Source organism: Grampus griseus (genome assembly GCF_964374135.1).
Source record: "Grampus griseus genome assembly, chromosome: 15".
Classification (NCBI taxonomy): Eukaryota; Metazoa; Chordata; class Mammalia; order Artiodactyla; family Delphinidae; genus Grampus; species Grampus griseus.
In genome coordinates, this window is record NC_139009.1 from 18,317,579 (window position 1) to 18,343,235 (window position 25,657).

The 25,657-nt window shown below is 36.6% G+C and overlaps 1 protein-coding gene across 3 annotated transcripts in view; it reads right to left on the reverse strand.

Annotated features, from left to right (window-relative positions):
• ITSN2 (intersectin 2) overlaps window positions 1-25,657 on the reverse strand; it is a 158,887-nt gene that overhangs the window by 84,691 nt on the left and 48,539 nt on the right. For 2 of the 3 annotated variants that reach the window (XM_082671862.1, XM_082671864.1), the window contains exons 4-17: window positions 25,569-25,632; window positions 24,221-24,384; window positions 22,668-22,874; window positions 22,439-22,535; window positions 21,476-21,615; window positions 16,579-16,642; window positions 15,903-16,040; window positions 15,361-15,446; window positions 14,403-14,665; window positions 13,170-13,319; window positions 10,880-11,020; window positions 10,359-10,446; window positions 4,510-4,649; window positions 3,135-3,215 (exon numbers count right to left, since the gene is read on the reverse strand). In XM_082671862.1, the coding sequence (XP_082527988.1) occupies window positions 3,135-3,215; window positions 4,510-4,649; window positions 10,359-10,446; window positions 10,880-11,020; window positions 13,170-13,319; window positions 14,403-14,665; window positions 15,361-15,446; window positions 15,903-16,040; window positions 16,579-16,642; window positions 21,476-21,615; window positions 22,439-22,535; window positions 22,668-22,874; window positions 24,221-24,384; window positions 25,569-25,632 (1,823 nt within the window). The remainder of the gene's footprint in view (window positions 1-3,134; window positions 3,216-4,509; window positions 4,650-10,358; window positions 10,447-10,879; window positions 11,021-13,169; window positions 13,320-14,402; window positions 14,666-15,360; window positions 15,447-15,902; window positions 16,041-16,578; window positions 16,643-21,475; window positions 21,616-22,438; window positions 22,536-22,667; window positions 22,875-24,220; window positions 24,385-25,568; window positions 25,633-25,657) is intronic. The other variant, XM_082671863.1, reaches the window with a different exon arrangement.

Genomic DNA, 25,657 nt, shown 5'->3' on the forward strand with positions numbered 1-25,657 from the left:
CCTCACTGAGACCTCCATTCTGTTGATCCCATCATCCTCTCTTCATATCCCTTCATGTCCAGTACCTATTTCAGAGTTCATGTTTATCACAGTTACTGTGTTAAGATCTGTAGTTCCCTTGTTCCTCCCTATCTGCCCATGTCTATTAAAACCTCAAACCCGTATGAATCTATTAACCTATGTCATCATCCTTTTCCATGCTTACACATAAACAGCTGAACTTTTGGTGGGGAAAAAAAAAAGACACAATTAGGCCTGCTGTTTTCAATTTAAATTTATGAACTCCAACTTCAAATAGGCATTCAACATTGCTCAGGACACCTACTGTTTTCCTCTACTAAGCTTGCACTCCCCACCCCCACTAAGATGTGTATTTCATGCCTACTTTTCACTCCTGAAATTTCCCAATCTTCCATTCATTCTTTTCACTACCAGCCAATAATCTTGCCTCATTAAGCCAGACTGGAATTCCCTCATCTTTCCATCTCAAAAGCAATAAAACTTCCTACATCTGCATCCATCTCCTTCTAGTCTAGTTTGAGTTATTCCATGTCCTCAACCACCCATGAAGACTCTTTGTAATGATCTAACTTGCTTCTGATTTTAGGTTTTGAAGCTATCAACTTCCTACTCTCTACCAACAAATTTAGCCGACTTCACACCTATCTTATCCCCATATGTTACACTGGAAGTATTCTTTTTCTCTTGTCCTTCAATCTATGCTCCAGATTATATCTTAGTCTGCTTCCTTGGGACTTTGCTCCATCAATTATCACTACTTTATATGGTCAATCTCAATCTCTCACTTTCCTCCTCCTTCCCTTCCTCTCTCTTCTACTTTAAGTCTTGTCTTTCTTTTCTTTCTTCCTTTTTTTGAATTTAAAAAATAGCCTTTACTTAAAAGAATAAATTACATGGAATCAGAAGTTTTCCTAAAACCTGTGATACATGGTTTTCTGCTGTTTTTTGACTAATTTCTTTCTACTTTTTTTCTCATAAACTCTATATACCAATACTAACTCTAAATGCTGTATATTTTCTGACTGAGAACATTCAAAACCATTCATTCATTCAACAAGTGTGTATTGCCATACATGATGTTCCATGCACTGTTCTAGGTGCTGGGAATTCAGCAACGAAATATTTGGCTTGAGCCTGGCAATCATCTTTAAGACACTGAGATGGATAAGGTTAGTTACCTAAAAAGCTTAATTTTCTCCATTTCCATTCTCCGGTCCTAACAGAAACTATCCATTCCTCATGTATCCATAAGCTGCACAAAAAGGTGATACCACTTTCAAGGGTGGTCCTAATTATTCTTTTATTTTTCAACTTTATTAAAGTATAATTGGTAAATAAAAACTGTATATATTTAAGGTATACAATTTGCTGCTTCAATACACATATACACTGTGAAATGATCACCATAATCAAGCTAATTAACATATTCATTTCCTCATATAGTTACCATTCCCTCCTCCCCCCCCTTCTTCTCTTCCCCCCCTTTCTTTCCTCCCTCCCTCCCTCCCTTCCTCTCTCTCTTTCTTTCTGTGGGAGAATGTTTAAGATATATACTCTTAACAATACTGTATTGTATAGTTGAAATTTTCTAATTATAGTCACCATGCTGTGCAGTGGGTTTCACAACTTATCCATCTTACATAACTGAAACTTTGTATCCTTTGTCATCTTTCTTAAACAAACAAAGTTTTCCTCATGCTCTCTTTTCACTCTCCTAAAGAGTTGTTTACACGCACTCCACCCCTCCTCAGCTCCCATTCATTCCTGATCTGCCTCAATCCAGCCTCTGCTGGTCACTCAACTGAGATGGCACTTTCAGAAAGGTCTTCAAAGGTCTCCTTGTTGACAATTCAATGGATACTTTTCAGTACTAAGTTAACTGACTGCTCTGTATCATTTCCAATGACTACAGAAAGCCTCTTTTCTTGCTTTCTGTAACAACAGTCGGTCTCCTGACCACTCTGACAGTATAGGTTTCATTCCCTTTTACATTCCTAAATTGCCTCTGATGAAACCTCAACAAGCAGTGAAAGGTTGGAAGGCAGGAAGCAGAAGGAAGAAAGGAAAACAAGAGACAAGAATAATCTGCTAGCCTGTGGAGAATCAAATGCTAACTCGAAGAATCAGACTTCGGTGTGTGAGTACAGTCCACAAATATCATCAAACTGCACTGTATACGTGAAGAAACACTTAGGTTTACATTTCTGTGTGATCTGCAGCAAAAGTTCTAAGACCAGATAATCTGGCCATTCATGCTATAAAGGAAAGGATGATACCATCTTTCCAACTGCCCTACCTTTGCTTAGGTAACAAATGAGCTCTACTTATGTTCTCGTCTTCACTGTGTATATATATGTAATTGCCCCATTGCCATCCATTTTAGTACTGAGTAGAATACAGTCAAAAATCTACTAGGGTCAGCAAGTGGTAAATATAAAGCAACTTTCTTTAAACTAAATTAAAATAGGAATTCACTGAATGTTTTAAATATTCTTTGTGCTATCTATACATGACAAAGTGAACTACTTGTTTATAAATATGATTTAAACATTTTTATCTGTGGTGCAAGGGTATCTAAATATGAGGCCTGATAACTAGACAAAACTAAAGCTGCACCTGCATTATTGGTTCTTTAAGATTTTTCTTAAAGAAAAATCCTATAGCAGTATTAGGAAGCAGCCTGATATATACGTGACATAACCTTGCACTAGATTTCAGAAGGTGTAAGTTTTATTTTAAACAATAATTTCAGTGATATGGGTAAATAATTTAATCTCACATTCCCTTAGTTTCCCTTTTAATTGAATGAGTAATCATCCCATCAGTTAGCCCAACTCACAGGGATGTTGTACGGGAACCAGGAAATATTTCTCAGAGTCCTGGGCTCCTCATGAGAAAGGTTACTCTGGGCAACCCTAGTGATTCCTAGCATTAGACTCAAACAGGCAGTGAGACAGCAGAAGGATATTTAAGCAAGCAGAAAGAAAAATGTCTATACTGTATATGTTATTTCAAACAAGGATATTTCGATAAATGCAAAGAATAGTCTAGTTTTTTAAAAAAGAAAACAGTAAAGTAACTCAAAGAAAAGGAGCTAGATATTAGAAAATAACCTTAAGTAAGAGGAAGAGGTTGTTGAGACAGCTTAGCAGAGACAAAAGGCACTGAAGAACAGAGTCATCCATATTCCCACACTGTAAGATAAGGCAGATAAAAAGCCAATTAAACTATGTACAGATTTAAAAAAAATAATGTAGGGAAGATAACTTGGCTGGTTTGTCTGTCCATCAAAGACAAATTATTTGGTTTTCTTTAAATTTTTTTTCTACAGAATATATGCTTGGGTAGAATGTATTATTTACATTATTCACCTCAAACTTCCCTTTCTTAACTGAAGCCACCATGGTTTCTTTTACCATTCTGTTTACTCTATGGTTGGTGTAACATTACTCTAAATAAGTCAGCAAAATGAAAGTCACATGAAGAGACAGAGAGCTGCCTGAAAAGCTCTGTAATACATTATGCTCTAAAAACTTCACGCTTCATTAGCAAGGGAGTAACTGAAACTAGTCCCAAATTTTAATCATATGCCATTACTCTGGTTGCTAGCTTTTAATATTTTCTTTTACGGGCATGGCTTCAGTATACAACTAACACTGAACAGAATGATAAGCATATGGTATACGTTTTGGACATCTGCTCTGCCACTGCAGCAAATAATGGATCATGAATCTACTTTGCATGCAAAATTTTTAGTGCCAAATTATGCTTTGGATTTCATTGGTTATGGCATTATTTCACAAAGGTTAATTAAATTGTAAAAAAAAAAAGAATTTAGTGTGTTAAAAGAGCCTCTACAACCTGGACTATTTAAAATTTTCCATATTTCCCATTTTCAAATTTGCCTAAGATCATTCTGGCTGAGATCTAATACTGACAAATCTTATCTAATCTAATCCTAATACTGACAAAGGTAATTATTTTTTAAATGTATAGATGCGGGCTTCCCTGGTGGCGCAGTGGTTGAGAGTCCACCTGCTGATGCAGGGGACACGGGTTCGTGCCCCGGTCCGGGAAGATCCCACATGCTGCGGAGCGGCTGGGCCTGTGAGCCATGGCCGCTGAGCCTGTGCGTCCGGAGCCTGTGCGTCCGGAGCCTGTGCTCCGCAACGGGAGAGGCCACAACAGTGAGAGGCCCGCGTACCGCAAAAAAAAAAAAAAAAAAAGAAAATGTATAGATGCCAATAAAAACAGTCATCAAAAACTGGAAACTATGGTAAATTATAAGTTTATTTACACGACTCAATGTTTATAATACACAGAGAACATTAAAAACAATCCTGCAATTCTGGTATAGCTCAAATTATAAAATAAATTATGAAATGTACTACATATAACAATAATAGCTTCAGTTATTTATTCAATTAAATCAAAATAAGGAAGGTAAAAGGCAGCTAACTAAAAATGAATATAATAGAAGATAAATACCTTTAGTTGATTGTTAAATGAATCCATTTCTGATAGCTTAGATGCAGTTTCTTTTTCAAGAGCATCTAATTGTTCTTTAAGTCTTTGGCATAATTCTTCCTTTTCTAATGATTTTTTATGAAGTAAACCGACTCCTAAATCTGAAATACAAACATCATACAGTTTACATTTGGTAGAAGTTCCTGTCATTACCAGTAATTAACATTTACTGTCTGGTCAAATTGGTATAACTAGAGAGCCAAAGGCTATACACACATAAGGTGGATCAACTCAAGGGAAAAAACAATCAGCAGTCATTTCCCTTTTTCGGATCATATCTTGGAAGATCCTCATATGGAAATGTTATAAGCATTGGTTCTGTACTCAAAAGTACTAGAACTTGAAGTGACGCTCCACTTTGGGTAAGTTGCTTCACCAATCTGATCCGTAGGCTCTCCTATTCAATGGGCATTATATCACCCACCTCATATATGAGGTGATGATATAAAGCCATTAGTACAGAGTCTGGCCCATAGTAAATACTCAATTAATAGCACCTATTGTTAAAGTAGCTTTCTATTTATTCTCAGTGCTACCAAGAATAGGGGAATATTCACTACAAGGACTCAATAAATATTACTAACTGGATCATTCAGTGGTATTATTTTAGGAGGTAGGAACAGAGAGCTTCATTTTATAGGACCTTTTCTTACACATTTAGGCAAGGATGAAAAAACTGGATGGAAATATATGATACAGATTACATTTCAATAAATTAAGATAGCAATCTTACCATCTATCTAAATACAGCTGACCCTTGAACAATTGGAGGGTGGCCCTCCACTCTGTTGAAAATCTAAGTATAACTTGCAGTTGGCCCTCAGCATATGTGGGTGCAGTTCCTCCATATCCCCAGTTCTAAGTCCTTGGATTCAACAACCACGGATCTGTGTAGTACTGTAGTATTTACTTATTGAAAAAAATCTGCACAGAAGTGGACCTGTGCAGTTCAAACCCACGTTGTTCAACGGTCAGCTGTACATATTTTAAAACTTTATGGTATTTTTTAAAGTACAGAAATCTAGTACAAAATTCAAATAAAATGAAGCATATAGAGTAAAAAGTAAGAAAGTCTCTCTTCATCTCAACTCCTACCCCCCTCTTAGGTACTGGATATGTGCATATTCAGCATTTCCATGGGGCTTTAATGGGATCACGCCGTCTACACTGCTTGGCAACTTGTTTTAAATTTAATAACACATCTCACCATTAAAGACATCTAGATCTAGTTCATTCTTTAAAATTGCTCCCTGGTAGTCCACATTATGGGTATTCCGTAATTTATGTAACTATTTCCTTTTTGATTGCCATTTAGGTTGTTTCTGATTTTCTACTATTAAATAAAAATGCTGCCATAAACATACTTGTATGTACATTTTAACATACACAAGGAGGTATTTTAAAAGGCTAGGAGGTGAAAGAATTGCTACGTAAAAGGATGTGTACACTTTAAATTTGGACAGAAACTGCCAAACTGCCCTTCCAAAAAGCTGTACCAGTAACAATGACACCAAATTACCTGTTTCTGCATATCCCTATCACCAGATACTATCACTCATTTTTCTTTTTTTTTTTTTAAACATCTTTATTGGAGTATAATTGCTTTACAATGGTGTGTTAGTTTCTGCTGTATAACAAAGTGAATCAGCTATACATATATCCCCATTTCTCCTCCGTCTTGCGTCTCCCTCCCACCCTCCCTATCACACCCCTCTTGGTGGACACAAAGCACCAAGCAGATCTCCCTGTGCCATGCGGCTGCTTCCCACTAGCTATCTATTTTACATTTGGTAGGGTATATATGTCCATGCCACTCTCTCACTTCATCCCAGCTTACCCTTCCCCCTCCCCGTGTCCTCAAGTCCATTCTCTACATCTGCGTCTTTATTCCTGTCCTGCCCCTAGGTTCTTCAGAACCATTTTTTTTTAGATTCCATATATATATGTGTTAGCATACAGTATTTGTTTTTCTCTTTCTGACTTACTTCACTCTGTATGAGACTCCGGGTCCTCCCACCTCACTACAAATAACTCAATTTCATTTCTTTTTATGGCTGAGTAATATTCCATTGTATATATGTGCCACATCTTCTTTATCCATTCATCTGTTGATGGACACTTAGGTTGCTTCCATGTCCTGGCTATTGTAAATACAGCTGCAGTGAACATTGTGGTACATGAGTCTTTTTGAATTATGGTTTTCTCAGGGTATATGCCCAGTAGTGGGATTGCTGGGTCGTATGGTAATTTTATTTTTAGTTTTTTAAGGAACCTCCATACTGTTCTCCATAGTGGCTGTATCAATTTACATTCCCACCAACAGTGCAAGAGGGTTCCCTTTTCTCCACACCCTCTCCAACATTTATTGTTTGTAGATGTTTTGATGATGGCCATTCTGACCAGTGTGAGGTGATACCTCATTGTAGTTTTGATTTGCATTTCTCTAATATTAGTGATGTTGAGCATCTTTTCATGTGTTTGTTGGCAATCTGTATGTCTTCTTTGGAGAAATGTCTGTTTAGGTCTTCTGCCCATTTTTGGATTGGGTTGTTTGTTTTTTTGATATTGAGCTGCAGGAGCTGCTTGTAAATTTTGGAGATTGTTTGGAGACTGGAGATAAATTTTGAATGATTTTCACTCATTTTTCATTTTTGCTAACTGGCAAAAAAATTCTTATTGTCACTTTAATTTGTATTTTCTTGACAACTACTGAAATTAGATAAACATCTATTTATATGGCCATCTACTTACATTTATGAGCCATCATCTTGAATTGTCTCATCTCAACCTTTGCTGGCTTTTTCCTCCTATTGGCTTGTCTTAGTTTCTGATTTGTAGAAGCTCTAAATTCTTGTTGTATCATACATATTTCAATTTTTTTTTTTACTGTTTATGACATCTTTCATCATGAAAAAGTTTTTCATTTTTATTTCATCAAAAACTATTTTCCTTCATAGCTCTATGTATTGTTTGAAGAGACTTTTCTGACACCAAAATTATAAAAATGTTTTCTTCTGTAACGTTTTTTTCTAGAGCTATATTTTATGTTTAGCCTCCCACTTTACCTAGAATTTATATCTGCATAGAGTGAGGTAAAGAGCTTCTTCACCCCCCTTTCAACTATCCCTCAAATCACTTAATGAAGAGATAGTAACTATCAAAAGCCCATCCCTTCCCCACTGATGTTAAATGCCAACTTTATCTAATCCTAAATTGCCATATATATATATATATATATATGCATGCTTGTCTCTAGACTCTCTATTTAGTTCCAGTGTTCTGTTTCTACTTTGGATCAATAATACATTATTTTAGGTACTATACCTTTTCATAACTCATGTTTCGGTATATGATAGGGCTAGACTCCTCCCCTCACCAATGTTTTTTCTTTTTAAGTCTTGGCTCATGTTGTGTATTTTCTCTTCTAGGTTAATTTGTGAATTATCTGTCAATTTTCATTTAAGGAAACCTGAATAAAACTGAATATATGGATGAATTAGTAGAGAACTAAATAACATCTTTAAAATATTGAGCAAGTTCATTCAGGAATATAATATGTATCTACTTATCCAGGAATCTTTTATGTCAATCAGTAAAGTTTTATGGCTGTGCATTTCTTCTTTGTTCATTTAACAATGAGAATGCTGATGTGAATGAGACCTTTTTCCCCCTTATTTTCTAAATAAATACTTTTGATATACAGTAAAGTTGCTGATTTTTATATGCTGATTTTGTATCCAGGCACCTTGTTAAATTGTCTTATAATTCTAACAGTTTTCCAGTATTTCAATAAATATTTAATCATTAAATTACAAATCTGCCATATGCAAGGCCTTGCACTTTGTCAATGGTAGGTAAAAGTGAAGGATAAGGCATGGGTCCTATTCTAGTCAAGGTGGGAGACAAGCAATGGGAAAAATAACAGTAAAAAAATATTCATTCTTAGTATTCAAAATGAGCATCAGTAATAATGGATGTTTTCATATTGAATGTGATCATATCACATCTACGAGCACTGTGTTAGGTAACTGAAAGAGGCAACATGGTAGTGTGGTGGGTTTTAGGAGTCAGACACACAAGAATTTGAGACCTACTATTACGTGATCTTGGGTAATTACTTATTCTCTGTGAACCTCAGTTTTTCCAAGCTGCACAATGGAAATAACAACGACTACTTTACAGGGTTGTTGTAAAGATGAAAGGAAATAATGCATGAAAACTGCCTAGCATGGTGCTTAGCACAGGGCTGAAAATCTTAAATGGTTACTATTATGGACAGAGGAATCTAAGGGATACTGGGTACTTTGCAAACTCCAAATAAAAGCTTCCTATTCTAAACTGGACTACAGCAAAGATTAATAAATTTATAAAAGCTAAACTGGATCACATTCCACAGAGAAAGAGTAGCTCTACCAGGCCCCTAATAAGACATATCCTACATTCTCTTCACAATCCAAATACTAACAATGAAGATGACAATATACTTTCTACCCTGCACAGATCAGGAGTGCTGCCTTATCCTGCTTCTGGAATGCCTGTGAGGGGTAAGGTAGGAGCTGATACACTTCGAACGGCCAAGAAAAGCACCCTGTGCAAGGAAGATTGTCTGAGACGAGACATCAGTGGAAGGTGGGAGACATAATAAGAGAAGTTCACAAGATCAAATTTTCTATTCCTGGTATTCCTTCGATGTAAAGGGACCTTTACTAGAACAAGTCCCAGCTTCTTTCTAACTCTTAAATACTTGGTGAGATCAAGATAAGGACCCGGGTGTACACAGCCCTATACCTTTCCTATCCCTTGCTTTCTTGAGGTTGAACTGCCTACAGGAATCTGCATTCTTTTTTGTTCATGCACCCAGTGTCTTACAGGGCAGCTGTACTGCTCACAGGTAAGCCATGCTGTCTAACATCAGCTTTATTAATAATGAGGTGATATTCTGGTCTCTCATGTCTTGCTCCTTTGCCTTATTTCTTAATTTGTTCAGAATTTGGGCAAAGAAGAGGGATGAACCTATTTATTGGCCTGCCTAAAAAAACAAAAGTGTAATAAAGAGCCCTAGAATGAAAAAACTGACAGATACTCAGTGGGAGACATTTAGGATACTCTAGCTAGTTCTAACACATTTGCAGAGTTACTTTTCTTTAAATAAATCTTTCTTCTGCTACATTGTTATTGGCATGCTATCCAATGTAGAGATTTTTTTTTTCCTTCAGTTTCCTGGTTGAGACTTGAATCAAGAGAAATGTTATATTCTCATAAATTACACTGGAATATTTTGTTCCACAGATGTCAGAGGGCCAAGGTGGTAAAATTCCTTACATGAATCACAAAGTTAGATGATAAAAAAGGTCTGGGAAGAGCATACCAGTCTGCTTAGGCCTATCACTGCTGTACACTATCACCCTAGAATCCCAACAGGTTTGGCTCCATAGAAAAGTCTCCTCACGAACAGTTCTTTACAATCAGTGCAGGATTTTGCCAAAATGCACATATAGCCTCGTGTTCAAGCCAAACTGAGGTCTTGTTTAACTGTAATGTAACATTTTATTTGATTGGTATTTGAAATATATAAATAAAAATGGTATCAAGACAGGAAGTCAAACCACAATTGTTATTTTATTTCTATTTACATTTTATTGCTAAAAATGGTCCAACATGAGGTAATATTTTTCACATTGTTTAAAAATTTTTAACTATAGACAAAAAATGTTATTTATAACAGAATAATGCTATTTTAAAACGTAACAGAATATAACTGATACATTCAGAAAAGAATAAAAGAGGCAAAACAAACCTTAGAGACTTACCAGGTGTGTTACTGAGCTGCATATTTTTAATTCTTTCATTTAATAATTGCTTCTCTGGCACCAAATAGATAAGCTTATTTTGATATTCCTTATAAAAAGAAAAAGAAACTCTGTAATGTTGTCTAAGAATTTTCTGAAAATGTTAAAACATGATTTAATCACTCTTGAAACTTAGTATAGGAATAATACATAGAATAATATGTAAATTGCTTACAACTTATGGATAAACTAAAATGGAATTAAATGATGTATTTATTTACTAAAGACTTAAAACTCAAAGTGGTAAATGCCCAGATATTGTATAAATATTAAGCAGAATTTAACCAGATGTTAAGCACAGTTTTAGGGAGTCCATGAGATTCCTGATATTATACAAGATTGTGTATATCTACATGCCTTTAGGAAGGATGTCTATCAGAGGCTCAAAGGGGTTCATGACCCCAAAAGTGAAAAACACTTTATTAGGAAGAATTATTAATAACTGCTCATGTTTAAGGACAATTCAGCAGCAAAGGACTTACCTGAAGTTCCTGTTGAAGCTGCCTGATTTCCATAATTTCCAGATCACACTGCTTATCCAGAACTTCCAGCTCAGTCTTTTGAGTTTGCTTCCTGAGTCGGACGTCTTGAAGTCTGCTTGAGATCTGCTGATGTTTGCCATTCTATAGGAAGAGAAACATATGGTAACATAAAATGCTAATAGGAAATGTTCTTATCAAGAGAACAATATTTTTATTTAAATTTTAAATGTCATTTATCATTTATACTCAGTCTAAGATAAATGTCTAAAACCAAGTTAACTCAAGAGAGTTATTAGCAGGAAATGTACCACTGTGAGTGTAAGAGCCTATTATGTTAAGATGAGAAAGCACAAACATAACACACTGAATTTTTTTCTCAACTCAGCATTTAGGCACTAATTCATAATTTTAAAATATAAACAATCTCTTAGAATAATTTGGAGGAATAAGTGTGTGCATATGACAATTAGCATTACATTCTCTGAACTTCTATTTCTATCCTCAATGCTGCCATCTAATTCTTCTAATTAAACAGTGTACAGGAGGGCCTTTTGGGGCCACACTACTCTTCTCCTATACCAATATTCCTTTCCCCTTGTTCTGAGAAAAAAAAAAAAAAAACAGAACAAAAAACAGCAGGATTCTCAATGGAAGCTAATAAGAAGGGTGAGGTGTTATGAGCTGAACTGTGTCCTCCACAATTTATATGTTGAAGTCCTAACCCTCAGTAACCTCAGAATATGACTGCATTTGGAGATAGGACGTTTAAAGAGGTAATTAAGATTAAATGAAGTCTTATGGGTGGGCCCTACTCCAATCTGACTGGTGTCCTTATAAGAAGAGAACATTTAGACACAATAGAGACAGCAGAGATGCACAGGCAGAGAAAAGACCACATGAGGACACGGCAAAAGGCATCCATCAGCAAGCCAAGGAGAGAAGCCTTAGAAGAAATCGAACATGCTGACACCTTGATCTTGGACTTCCAGCCTCCAGAACTGTGATAAAAATTGCCACCTGGTCTGTGGTATTTTGTTATGGCAGCCTTAGCAAATAAAGTAGGGTGAGGAAAAATGAGGCTCCTGGTTAAAAATCACCAATAATGAAAGTTTTTACTGAAAAGTATGTTTCATATTTGAGAAATACACGCTGAAGGGAATATGCTGTGTCCACCCTGGATATCATGTTATTATCTTCAGCAAATATAAGTATAGGCCCTGGACCTTTCCAGACTCTACACATTAATCTATGCTACTGCTTGGTGTGTTACCCCAGTTCTTGGGGGGAAAACAATCAAAAGGTTTCCTCCCATTGTATTTTTAAGGAAAAACACACAGTCAAGATAACGGTTCAGACAGATACCCAAGTAGCTACACAAAGCAGTTAAAGTTTTTAGGACTGTTTTGTAGTACTATGGCATGATTAACAACTGTGGTATGCTTTCCTATTCATTTGAAGGCATAAAATAGTACCTTTCTGATGAAAGATATTGTGATTTTTTAAAAAAATGTAATTCAATTCATCAACCAAATAAAACATTAGACTACAATTAAACAAGATGTAAATATGGCTCTACTACATAGCTACACATGCATTTTTTGCAAAACCTTACTGTATAATCAGGTCAGGCTTATGGGATTACAGGGTCGTAGTAGAATAGTATGCCTTACTCAGACCCTTTCTATCTTCTCACTTTGCATTTCAAGCAAAGTCTTTTAACAGATACTCTGACATCTGATGTGTAAAAACTGAGAAGCATAATGGCCAATATTTGTTAACAAACATAGTCTTTTAGAACTGAAAGGAATCCTAAGAGATCATTTAGGTCAGCAGTTTCCAGTCATTTTTTCTTTTTAGCAGTAAAATCCCTTTTTCCAAGCAAATTTTAGATAAAACTCCAATAAAAGTACAGCAGATAAATGTGGCGATTCTCTGTTGTGAAATGTGGGACGAAGAAGTGGGGAGAGGAGACGCTGTCCTAGCGCCTAGGCTCTCCTCTCCTCCTTCTGGTTATTCCTCTGCAGACCACCTTCCAGAGGCCATGCCCAAGAGTACCTTGTTTATCCACATCTGAACTAAGACCACAACATAATTCTCAGCATTTCGAGTCACTATCCTTTTTTAGTAAACTATACTGTCTAAACTGTTAAAAAGCACATATGAAAATATGACTATTTAATTACATTAAAACATAACACATTCATGAGGTAGATTAAAAAAACAATAATATTTTTCAACAGGTAACTCTAAGCATCATTCAGATAAATTTCACTTAAACCTATAGCCATACCAGTGCTTCCAACTCGAGATGAAGGCTTTTCTTTTTAGAGTTTAACCTGACAATTTCTTCCTGTTCTCTATTCCTTCGATTGAGAAGCTCCTGTCTACGAATTCTCTCCCATTCTAAACGACGTTGTCTTTCAAGTTCTTGTTTTGCTGCCTGAAAATAATGAATTAAAGTTAATTTTTAAATTAACAATTTTGCCTCATTCAAAAACTGATGGAATGACAAAGTAAAGATCAGGCAGCATTTAGCACTGAGTGGGCTTGAGTTTCTAAGGGTAACTGGGCAAACCTAGTTTTATCAATGGGCCTAATCTAAAGACTTCCACAAAAGCAAATTCATCCACCAGATTTTCTGATTGCTTCATAGGGCCATCCTCTTGCTGCAGTTACTTTTCCCTTAATAAACAAAAGGATGACTTCAGGGCTTCCCTGGTGGCGCAGTGGTTGAGAGTCCGCCTGCCGATGCAGGGGACACGGGTTCATGCCCCGGTCCGGGAAGATCCCACATACTGCGGAGCAGCTGGGCCTGTGAGCCATGGCTGCTGAGCCTGTGCGTCCGAAGCCTGTGCTCCGCAACGGGAGAGGCCACAACAGTGAGAGGCCCTCGTACCGCAAAAAAAAAAAAAAAAAGGGATGACTTCATAAATGCAAATGTTAGTAGGAATAACTGTACCTTTATTCTGTCATCAGGGAAGAAAAATATTGTATTTACCTTATTTCAGTGCCACTGTAATTTACTGTGGTCCACGCACAGCCCTTGAAAACACAACCAGGCCTCCCAGGGACCCCACACAGCACCAGTTTTCCCAAAGACCTGTGCAAGCCCACCCTCGTGATCCCTCTCATGGCCTTCAACTCCCCACTCTCTTCTTTCTGCCTCTCCAATTACTTGGCCTTTCACTCTGGATCCTAAGCTTACTTTCGTTTAAGGACCTGATCACACTGACTTCTTCCTCTGGCTCCTCACTCAACTCAGCTTTGCAACCAGTCTTGCACTGATTGAGGTATCACCTGCAGACATGCTTTCTCTACCAGCTGCCAGCCCTGAAACCCCTCACAAGCAAGGACTCTCTATCTCTCCACAGGAGAAGGAAGATTCAGATTCGTACAGGGTAAGAATGAACGAATGATGCTGAGAAAAAGCACAACAAAAATTACCATTTTTTATCAAATGAAATGTAGCCACTTACTAAATGAAACGATTTTCCTGGGAAATAAAATAACTTAAAAAAATAACCTCTCGTCTTTCTATCTCTTTTCTCCTTTCTTCCTCCCGTTGTCTCTCCAATTCCCTCTGCTTCTCCAAGCGTTTTTCTAATTCCAGTTGCTTCTTCCATTCTTGCTCTTGTAACTCTCTCTGTTTCCGTTCCCACTCTTCCTTTTCCTTCTGGGCTTTGCGCTCTGCCTCCCTCTGCTGCTGCTCCATCATGGCCTGGCGTCGCTTCTCCAGTTCCATGTTCCCCCGCTCATAGTTGGCTTTCCGCTTGTCCTCGAACGTAACTAGATAAGGTATATTGTAAGCATTCTTCAACATCAAGCCTAATGAACCTGTAATCTAGTTTCAACGTCCTCATGCCTCATGATCACGTGACTGCTATTTCTCTGTGGATACTTCTCCGAAGGATAATTTTAACTCAAATGTAAATAGTAAAATATTTACTTTCTTATAAGAATATTCATTTTTGGAAAACAAATCTCTAAGTTTGAGTCCATCCAAGAGAAAAATAATTTTACTATTCCTGCCAATGAAAATGCTTTTCAATTTTTTCCTCAGCATTTTCTTCAAGGATAACCAAAGTTGTATGGCTATATATTTGTTATATTTGGTATATGTCATTAACTTTTTAATATTTTAAAATACCTACACATGTACTTTTTCAACCAGTATTTAAACTTTTTTTAAAGCTCAAGATTTTGTTACAAAGCTTGCTATAATGATTTTTCCAAAAGTGGGAGAAACACTTTAACTAGGACACCTAATACATACACTCTTGCCAAATATACATACCTGTCTCTTCCTCTCAGTTTTGACTATCTTAATTTTACTGATGTTGAAATCCATCCCATTCATCAAATAGTGTCTCGTACAGCATATAAAATATTAAGAATTTAAAAATTCTAAATATTCATTTATATTTCATGGTAAAATTTAAGAGAATTCACAATAAATATACAACTTGGACACTCGATGCTACCTGGTAATTTTTTCTGAGGTTCCTCTTCTTGTATTTTCTGATATGAAGGCAGAGTTCCATTAATGGAATCAATTTGCTTTCCTCCTCTAAGAAAAGCAAACAACAAATAAATTTAGCATCATGAGATCTGAGAATTTTTAGACCAGACTATATAGACTACCACTGACTAGAGCAATTTAATATTTAGAATGTAATTAAAGGTATTTAAAATATAGTGTGGTCTATAGTTACACTGTACAGCAGTATATGGATTATCAAGCCAGAGAGATGTGGATTCAAATCATGGTTCAGCCAATTGCTATTCTTGGGTAAACTTATTCTTAATCTCTTTACACATCAGTTTCCTTATCTATGATGTGGTGAAAATACACACCTACTTCTAATATCTACTCTCTTCTCAGTGTAACTCATTAAATACCAAAATCAAATGGCAATGTAAATGTTCGATTTTCCATGAAACTAGAGCAGAGGCCTCAGGAAATCCCAAAGTAATAATCATGTCTGCCAATCATGTCTGCCCCTTCATCTACAGAGGCACTCACCTAAAAGACGGAGGGACAAGCTCCGGAGGTAAAGTCAGTGGCAATGGCTGTCCAGCTTTGGCCATATCAGTGAGGTGCATTGCAAGGATAAACTCCTCAGCTTTTAGCTGCCCATCACCATCAATGTCAGCCAGAGTCCTAAAGAAAATATGAAAATTCACAACTAAGAAAGTCTATTTAGAGTAAAATATTTTCAGAAGAGTTCAATTTTTTATTTTTAAAACAAGAATAATGACAGTAGAACAGCTGGGTTAACACATTTTAGTGAAAAGTAAATACACACAGAAAGTGAGCTAATTTTTACCCTTAATTTTCATATCACAAAAGAGAGGGAAGAAACGTTGAAATGGAAAGGGAAATATTCCTTCTGAAAAGGTGGCTTGTCTTGGTACATGGTTAATTCACCCATCAAATCACATTTAGCTCCACATTAAAAATGAGATATTCTCTAATTCTCCATAGAAGGCATTATATAAAAGCAAACAAGTTTTACTTGTAAAATAATTAAATGCCAAATTCTTGAGGATAACATTTTACAAAGCAATTTCATTAGCTTACAGGTTTGCATTAATTTCACATGGCCGCTTTTATGGAATGCTTCTGAGTCACAAACTTTTACAGAAACAGTATAACAGAAAATGTATAGTTAAAAATCATAATCAACGGGCAAACTCACCAAATAGTAGCTAGCTGAGTTTGAGAAAGGTTTGACTGAAGAAGGGCATTTCTAGCTTGAAAACCTGATTGTGTGAGAAAAAGCATAAAAAAATTCTTTAGCCTCTTAAAGTCATGCAAACTTAAGTAGCTGTACCCTTGAAATAACACTGCTGCTACCCTGGGATAGCATCGGCTTTTACCATGCACCAGACACTGAGCATTCAGTAGTCATCAAAACAAACACATTCCCTGGATCAAGGAGTTTAAAGTCTACAGTTAGTAGAATCAAGTGCTCCCGTGTCCTTTCAGAAGATAATGGTACACACAAGTGACTGACACGAAGGACTAAGCCAGCGACACAGAGTATTAGAGGCCAAGCTCTCAAAGCACAGCTTCCTTAAGCATTTTCAGATATTCTCTTATCTCTCTGATCATTCCTTCGTCTCTACTCTTCCTCTTCTAAATGACCTGTAAATGCTGGCATTCTTCACGGATCTATCCTGGGCACTCTTTTCTCTCTGTGCATTCATATCCATTTCTATGACTTTAAGCAGCACCTAGAGGCTGAGGATTCCCAAATGTACACCCACAGCCCAAACCTCTCCTCTAAGTTTAGACTTCTATATCCAACTGAAAAATCAATGTATGTATTTTATAAGCATATCAAACCAGATACATATAAAACTACTCTTTCAATCCCCATCCAGGCCCCTCTTCCTAATCTTCACCCAAATCATTCTTCCTCAGTCCTCCCTTCTCTATGAATGGTATCACAATCCATCCAGTGGCTCAAGCCAGAAATCAGAAAGTCCCCCCTGAGCCCTCCCTCTCCTGTACACCCATATCCAACATCAAGTCCTACAGTTCTACATCATTGCATGTCTAGGTCCTTCTCACCTGTGAAGTCGATATCTAATGTCACCTTCTCAGAAAGGCCTTCTCTGTCCACCCTACCATTCAATACATTTCCTGCTTTTATCCTTTATATCTCATATCACAATTTGTAATGTAACATTTGCTTGTTTACCTGTTTGTCTATTTCCCTTATTATGCTAAGTTCTATGAAGACAAAAGCCTTGACTGTTTTATCCACTAACGTATACCCCACACCTAGTAAATAGATGCTTAATAAATATTTGCTAAAGTAATGAAGAAAATTGTAATCCAAAATTATCCTCTATCTAAGGTGCAATGGGGGCTTACTTATGTGATAGCAACTGATAATAACAATAGCTAACACTCATTGAATGCTTACTATGTATGGTAAACTGTTCAACTTCTTTTCTCTCCCTCAGTGTGAGAAAACAAAAATATGTCTCTGTAACAGGCTCCTAATCTTCAATGAATATATTCCAGAACAGAAAATCCCTCTCTGCTTCAGAGGAGCGTTCACTCCTGGTGAGCTTGTCTGTGGCTTTCTGACCATGATGAAGCCTGAGGCTTCTCTAGGGAAGGTCACCTAGTCAATAAAGCAGGTGCAACACCTCCCACTCTCAGATGCCTAAGCCACAAGTGCCAGAAGAGTCAGCCCTACCCTGCGTTTAGCCTGAGTCAAGGACTCTCGAAACAACTCTGCACAGAAGAGATACAACTGCCAGTTCTTCCTCAGCAACAACTTGCACTACAAAGCCAGCACCGATGCCGTTAAACCCACTGCTTCACTGAGCTTTGAACACAGAGATCTGGATAACCAAAGCTACATATTCTATATGGAACAACCTCAAATATACCACATATTATAACAAGCAATCAAATGTTTATATTATATAATTTTAAAATCTTTTCCATTCTTTTTTTAATCTGGCCACTTAATAGAAATTACATAAAGGAAACACACTGGAAATAGCTCACAGCCTCACTCAATTAATACTTCTCAATAGATTTCATATAAAAAGTAAGATTTGAGGAGGTTTTTATGTTAAAAAGAGGATTCTTCCAATAAAAAAATGGCAGGCTATTTCAAACCAAGAAAGGTTCTATAACTAAAGTTTCAGCTCTTGGACAAAGATAACAAAGCAGACCCCTCGCACTAGGCAACAGAGCAAACAACAGGAAGAAGGGAGGGAATGCAATGGTTAAAAGTGCACTGGCGGAAGGCTTAAATGTGTGCAGGCCATGTGAGTAATACAGAGGCCAAAGAGAGGCAGCAGAGGAAGCTGCACTAAGGAAGCTCACTCGAGCATGCACACTACTGGTCTGCCAACACTTTGGATATCCTATTTCCTGTGCCTAAAATGCTAGTCCCCCGACTCTCTACCAGGCAGTCTATTTATCCTCTAAGATCCAGCTCAAATGACACCTCTCCTGTGAAACGCTCTCTTACATCCTCAGCATTAGTCACTTTCTCATCCGTATTAATCACAGCACTTTTAAACCACCATTCACTGAGATTATGTGACCTATACTATGGGCTCTTTAAAGACATGGGACATGTCTTCTTGTCTGCATTCCAGTGTCATACTGAGTGCCCAGAAGATATGTGACTCAGGAAATATTTGAGTCAATGAATCAATCTAAATAAATCATGACTGAGGGTTTATGGGGAAGAGAGGAGGAAGAACAAGAGGGAAAAATTAGACCACTAACTGCTACATTCACTGAACAAAGCATACCACATAAGTCTAGGTTAGCCCTGTCCTCATATACGTGGGGCTCATGCTCAGTTTCAAGACACCAGAGACAACTTCTTCTTTCAAAGAAAATCAATCCTTCCCTTAACTACCGATATATAGCTTTACTCTTGTAAGTCTAAGAATAACAACATTTTCTGAAAACACAATACACGCCCTTCATGCAATGTGTCACATACAAATAAAGTAACATTAAGGGAACATTTCCTCACAGTTGGCTCCCCACTACCCTTCATACTGCAACACAAACCCACTTTTGTTTATACTCTATGTTTGCAGTACATACACAAAGGGTACTAATTTTAGGTGTACTGATCAGTGGATTTTTACATGAGTATGCACACATGCAACTAACACCCACCTCAAGATACAGAATGTTTCCAGCACCCCGGAAGGTTCTAACATGGTCCCTTGTCCAACAGAGTAACTACACTATTCTGATTTTTATCACCATCAATTCAGCTTCCTGTTCTTCAACTTCATATAAATGGATTAAATATTATGGATCTTTTGTGCCAGACTTCTTTGACTCATGCAACATCTGTGAAATGATCCAAGTTGTTGCATGTATCAGCAGTTCATTCATTTTTATTGTTGCAAGGTATTCTGCTAAAGAAATACACCACAATTTATGTATCCAATCTCCTGTCGATGGACATTTAGGCTACTTATTTTTTGGATGTTGTGAATGAAGCTGCCATGAACACTTCTGTACATGTCTTTTTAGTCCACTTCTGTTCATCTGAAAAAAGAAACTTCTTCAATGCAAAATGCAGGGCCCAAAGAAGTTCATTTTTTCAAATATGAGAATTGTCTGACTTTATGTTAATCTTTTTTTTTTACTTTATGTTAATCTTAAATACTATAGTTTGAATATAATTTCACAGAATCTAAGATGCCATTGATTATAAGATACCCCATTATTTTAAGTAACACTAAGAAGGAAAAATCACTGCCAAAAAAAAAAAAAACATGACACAATGCTAAGATACCACTGATGATAATACACATCCCAATTTCAGAGATGTTAAATCCCCAAAAAAAAAAAAAAGATTACTTAAAAATATAGTATAGTTCCACATAATTTAACAAAGTTACAGAAATTTATAGTTCTTATATAATATTTGATACATATATAGTATAGTTGTAAGTTATGAAGTATACTAATAAAAGTCACCCATTAAACTACTATACAACTTAAGAACTAGATCATTACTAAATTCTTTGAAGCTATCTGTGTTCCCTGATTTTATCTCCATGCCTCCCACAGAAAAGGCAACTACTATACTGATTTTTTTGTGTATAATTCTCGTTTTTTTTAAAGATTTTACCACATAGATATGTATCTTTAAAGAAAATATTGCATATTGCGTATTAGCTTTTCCAATCAATTCCAAAAGTTTTATTGCTCCCTTGCCCCAGTGCACAACTAGAGACCCCATACTCCTATTTCATACACTGCTTTTCATCCTCCAAACATGTCGTGTACTTTTTGCTCTTAGGATTTCTTCCTTGTCACCCTCAAATGCCCTCACCTTCAATCTCTATCTGAATCCTAACTTTTTTCTTTCATGATAGGGCTTCAATGCTCCCTTCCTAAAAGATGTTTTATCTTATTTCTTCAGTATTAATATCTCCTATTCTATGTTCCCTAGCACTTTAAAGCTCTATTATTTTTAAACACTCATTTTACTCTGTCTAAACTATAATTCGTTGTTAAGTGAAGAGAGAGGCAAAAGTTAGAAGATGGGAATTCTACTTGCCTATTACCCTCTGTTTATGTCCCCCTTCACTATCCTCAATTAGTGAAGTTTGGATGTTTGTTCTAGCATGGACTCAAATGTTCTATGGGGATCTCAGGTCAGGTTTTATGGCTACATTTGGGTTGGAGCTTTAAAGGGGAACAATGCTCACATGAGGTGTTCGGAAGGACAAGGAGAGAAAGAACCAATGAGGAAGGAGACTCTCAGGGAAACTGAGCTGAAGCTTAGTGCTATACTCTCTTATCACATGAAGTTCTCCATTCACTGCATTGGAGGATGAGGTTTGACCTTCTCAAGGGAGAGGTCTTCTTTCCAAAAAGCTGGGTGTGCTCAACTTGATTGTAAGAACTTTGAACTCTTACACAACTTAAACATTATTTGTATTTATCAAATGCCTGCTAAATTTTTTGGATGTTAAAATTTTAAATGAGCTACAAAATACAACTTCAAATAAAATTTCTTTAATAAAAGTCCATATAAAATCATAACTCTCTCACATTCTTAAGCACCGTATGCCACTTACCTGAGAGGTATCCACTCATGCTTTTGTCAAGACTATTAAATTTTTGCCGATATTTTAATCTTGAAGGCTGAGGAACTGCCCACTCTGAGGTCCCAGTCTTGGGTGAGTTCCCTGAGAGGGAAGCAGTTGAGGAAGTTGAGCTGTAACAAAATTTATTTAAAATTTTTGTTACTAAATAAAATACGTTTAGTTAAGTCAGAGACAATAAGAATCATACCTTCTATAATATAACAGTAATTACTTTTATACTTGATACTGAAAAAATTCAATTATCGTTATTCTTAGGAAAGCAAATACCATATGAAGTACAAAACTACCATATACCAAGAACCTACTATGTGCCAGGCCCCACATTGTGCTAGGGTTTTCACAAATATTATTTCTAATCCTCATGACAAACTTAAAAAGTATTACTGTCTCCATCCTTTAGATGGACAAACTATGGCTCAGTGATGTTGAGAAAAACAAGGTCACACAATCAGTGAGTGTTTAAACAAGGATGCAGACATTGTTCTTCTGGGTCATTGCTTTAAAGAGTATTATTGTGATTTATACGAGTGGTGATGAATGAACATTGATGCTTTTGTGCTTTCTGAAATTTTAAAGATACTCAATCAGCAGCTTTTGCTCGAGAAATAATAATGTACAACGATTATGAGATGTTTTGAGAAATATTTTTGAAAGAAAAATGTAGCTTTGTGCAAAAAATTGATTGATTAAAAATACAGAATATTTTTAGTTTACATAAGATATATTTTTCAAAAGTAAAATACCACAGACAGTTAATAATTCTTAAATAAAATTATTTTATGTGAATTACAAATAGTAAATTTACCAAGTGTTTACATTTGGCCACTATAAAGTAAAACCTGGATAAGCTCAGAGCTTTAAAAAAAAAAAAAGTCTTTTGTTAAATACTCCTTATTGAAAGCCTAAAAAGTTGGAAGTTTTAAGTATTCATACCTACTGGATCCTAAATCAATCAGAGACTGGGCTTTCTGTATACTAGCACCACCAAATCCTCCCATCATCAGACTGTAAGACGACGTATGAGGCAATGCTAAAAAAAACGAGAAAAGAAAAAGGTTCATACCAAACAATTTCACAAAGTATGAAGGAAATCTATCTATTGGGATGCAAATATAAGTTTCTTCATAATAAAATACCGAGTCATCAGAAACAAAGCACTTACTTGAAGAAGAATAAGGAATGGATAAAGGCTGAATGAGACCGGCGGTTCCATTTGGTAATGATGAAGTGCTAACAGAAGGCACTAGGGGAGCAGGCATCATTAGGGGAGGACGGGTGGTCCCTGAAGTCGCAGAGGACAAGGGAGTTGCTATGTGTGCGACCGGAGGCAATGACTGAGGAAGGGACAGATTGGGCATGCTTCCCATTCCTAAGGACAAAACAGAACACATTCCCCAGTGCTGCTAAACCAATTATAAAACACATGACAGAAAACAAGTTCACAGTACAGTGAGCAACTGCTATGTTACAGAAACACTGTTGGCAAACTAGTTTTAAAAAGTTCACTAAAGCAGCTTGGACCCAGTGCAGTGCAGGAGGTAAGCTACTGCTTTTAATATCAATATTCTGACCTGTGTGAACTAAGCGAATGCCTACTAAGGAGTTAAAAATTCTCTTCTAGTATCATGAATAAAACTAAAGAGCCTTTTCCAACTAAATATTAGTATCCTCAATGAGAGAATGTATTACCTGATCAAATGTGGGGTTTTGTGTAGGGATAATAAATACAGTGCTGTTGAGTTCACACACACACACACACACACACACACACACACACACACACACTCACTCCCCAAACTCTCCCCTCCCCTGTAAAGGATGTTCTAAATACTGCATACTTTAAGAGAACCATTTATGCACACACACTATGTGCAAGAAGGAAGCATGCCACGTTTCACTTTTCTTATATGTAACACAATACATATGGATTCAAGGACAATTCTTTAAAAGGAACAAAGTGATGACTCATTTGTTTACTAACTGCAGAATATGAAGTACACTATATAAATACGGTTACACAAGGATTTGATGTTATCTCTAGAATTCACTGCAATAGTGAAAGAATTTAGTATTTTAAGGTCTAACATCTAGAGTGGAAGAACATGTTTCTGATACATAGACATATCTAATTGAATGTTCTGTTCCAATGAGTGCTTCTCACAAATAATAGGAAAATGGCTAATCAAAATTAATGGAAAACTAGTTACCTCTGATGAATATGCAAATTAAATAGCACGAAGTCTCCAACTTTTAGCCCTAAATTTAGCTGGCTAATTAACCTTTAAATTAAAGAAATTTCTACTTATGTATAACTTTAAATTACCCCCCAAATGAAACCATTTCGAGTTTAAATTGTTCACAGTTTTGTTATGCATACAGAGTATAGAGGAAACTAATTAAGAATAGTATTTAGGCTCAGCTATAACTAGCAGGATCATATAATTTATCATCCAACTGGGAATTATGAAAGGGAACGCTAACCAGACTAGATGCCAGGACAACAGGCATAATCACAACTGTCCCTGGAAAACTGGGACACATGGACTCCCTAGCTATGACACCGAACTTAACATTTCTAGTCTCAGACATGAAAGTTAACTTGGAGTCTGGGGACTGTCATTTTATGCCAACAAATCCTTTTCTGATTCTCAAATATTATGCCTAGGAATCAAGTTTAACTATCAAATGCATCTAATTAAATTAATAAACACATACCAAAACGAGCAGAAATTAATGGAGAGAACATAGGAGGTTGTTTCATAATAGGGGGAAGAACCACGGGCAACTGTTGGCCTTGAAGCTTTAGTTTGATGAGTTTCATAGCTATGGAGAACTCTTGCTGATCCATCTTCCCATCCTTGTTCAGGTCTGACAAAGCCCTAAAAGGACAATGAGGGCGGTAGATTTGTTTTGTTTTGATGTATTGAGCTCCCCTGATTTTAAGAGCTCAAAGTCACTCTTTTATTCAGGATGGAACAGGGCCCTCCTCACAGAACCTGACAGCAGATCAAACTAATGCATCTGCTACTTAGTTTGGAGGGTGACAGATTGTTATTCAGGGTCAACATTAGTTTTGAGGAGGATGATAAAATGGAAACAACGACATAGCATTTACATGTAGATCATCACTTAATTAAATATGTGTATGTGTATAACAAAACACTAAAACCTGTACATTAATATACACTGACCAAAGATAGTATCTAATAAAATACTATCAGTCTATATAGTATCTAGATATCTTTGGGATGAATTCCACCAGTGCAGATGGAAAGAAATTATACAAGAGTATAACCACTGTAAACAATTTATTCATTTGTTCAAGTATTTACTGAATGCTTGCTATGTGCCTGGCACTCTGCCAGGCATGGGGATATTCTGAATGGAAAGAAGGATGGAGTAGGGGTTGATGTTTATTGTAAATACATTAAAAACCCAAAACCTTAGATATTATAAAGAACAATTTCTTTAAGGTAGGAATAAGGGAAGGGAGGGCTAATGTGGGGTTTATAGATGATGAAATAAATGAAACAACTACAAAATAACAGAATGAAGATCAAGACTCTTGCCAAATTGTAAAGAAGTGTTTTTTTTAATAGAAAAGCACTTAGAAATTTCCTTTCCTTAGAAATTCTAAGGAAATTAGAAATTTATCCTATAGAACAAAACCCCAATTGATTTTTAGTCATTTACTCAATAAAATTTATTTTCTAAAAAGCTGAAGAAATACTCTTATTTTAATTTTTTGCGGTACGTGGGCCTCTCACTGTTGTGGCCTCTCCTGCTGCGGAGCACAGGCTCCGGACGCGCAGGCCCAGCAGCCATGGCTCACGGGCCCAGCCGCTCCACGGCACGTGGGATCCTCCCGGACCGGGGCACGAACCTGTGTCCCCTGCATCGGCAGGCGGACCCTCAACCACTGCGCCACCAGGGAAGCCCAGAAATACTCTTATTAACAACAGACTACAAGTAAAAACAACTTTATGTTAACACTAAGTATTAAAAACAGAACAAAGTCAGACTACCAGAAAGTTAAGCTCATCTACAAAAGAAAACATTTTACCATATTTCAGCTAAAACAGGAGCTGGCAGGCCTGACTGTAAGAAAAAGGTACGTGCTTGATCACCTGAAGACAATAAAAAAAAAATCAA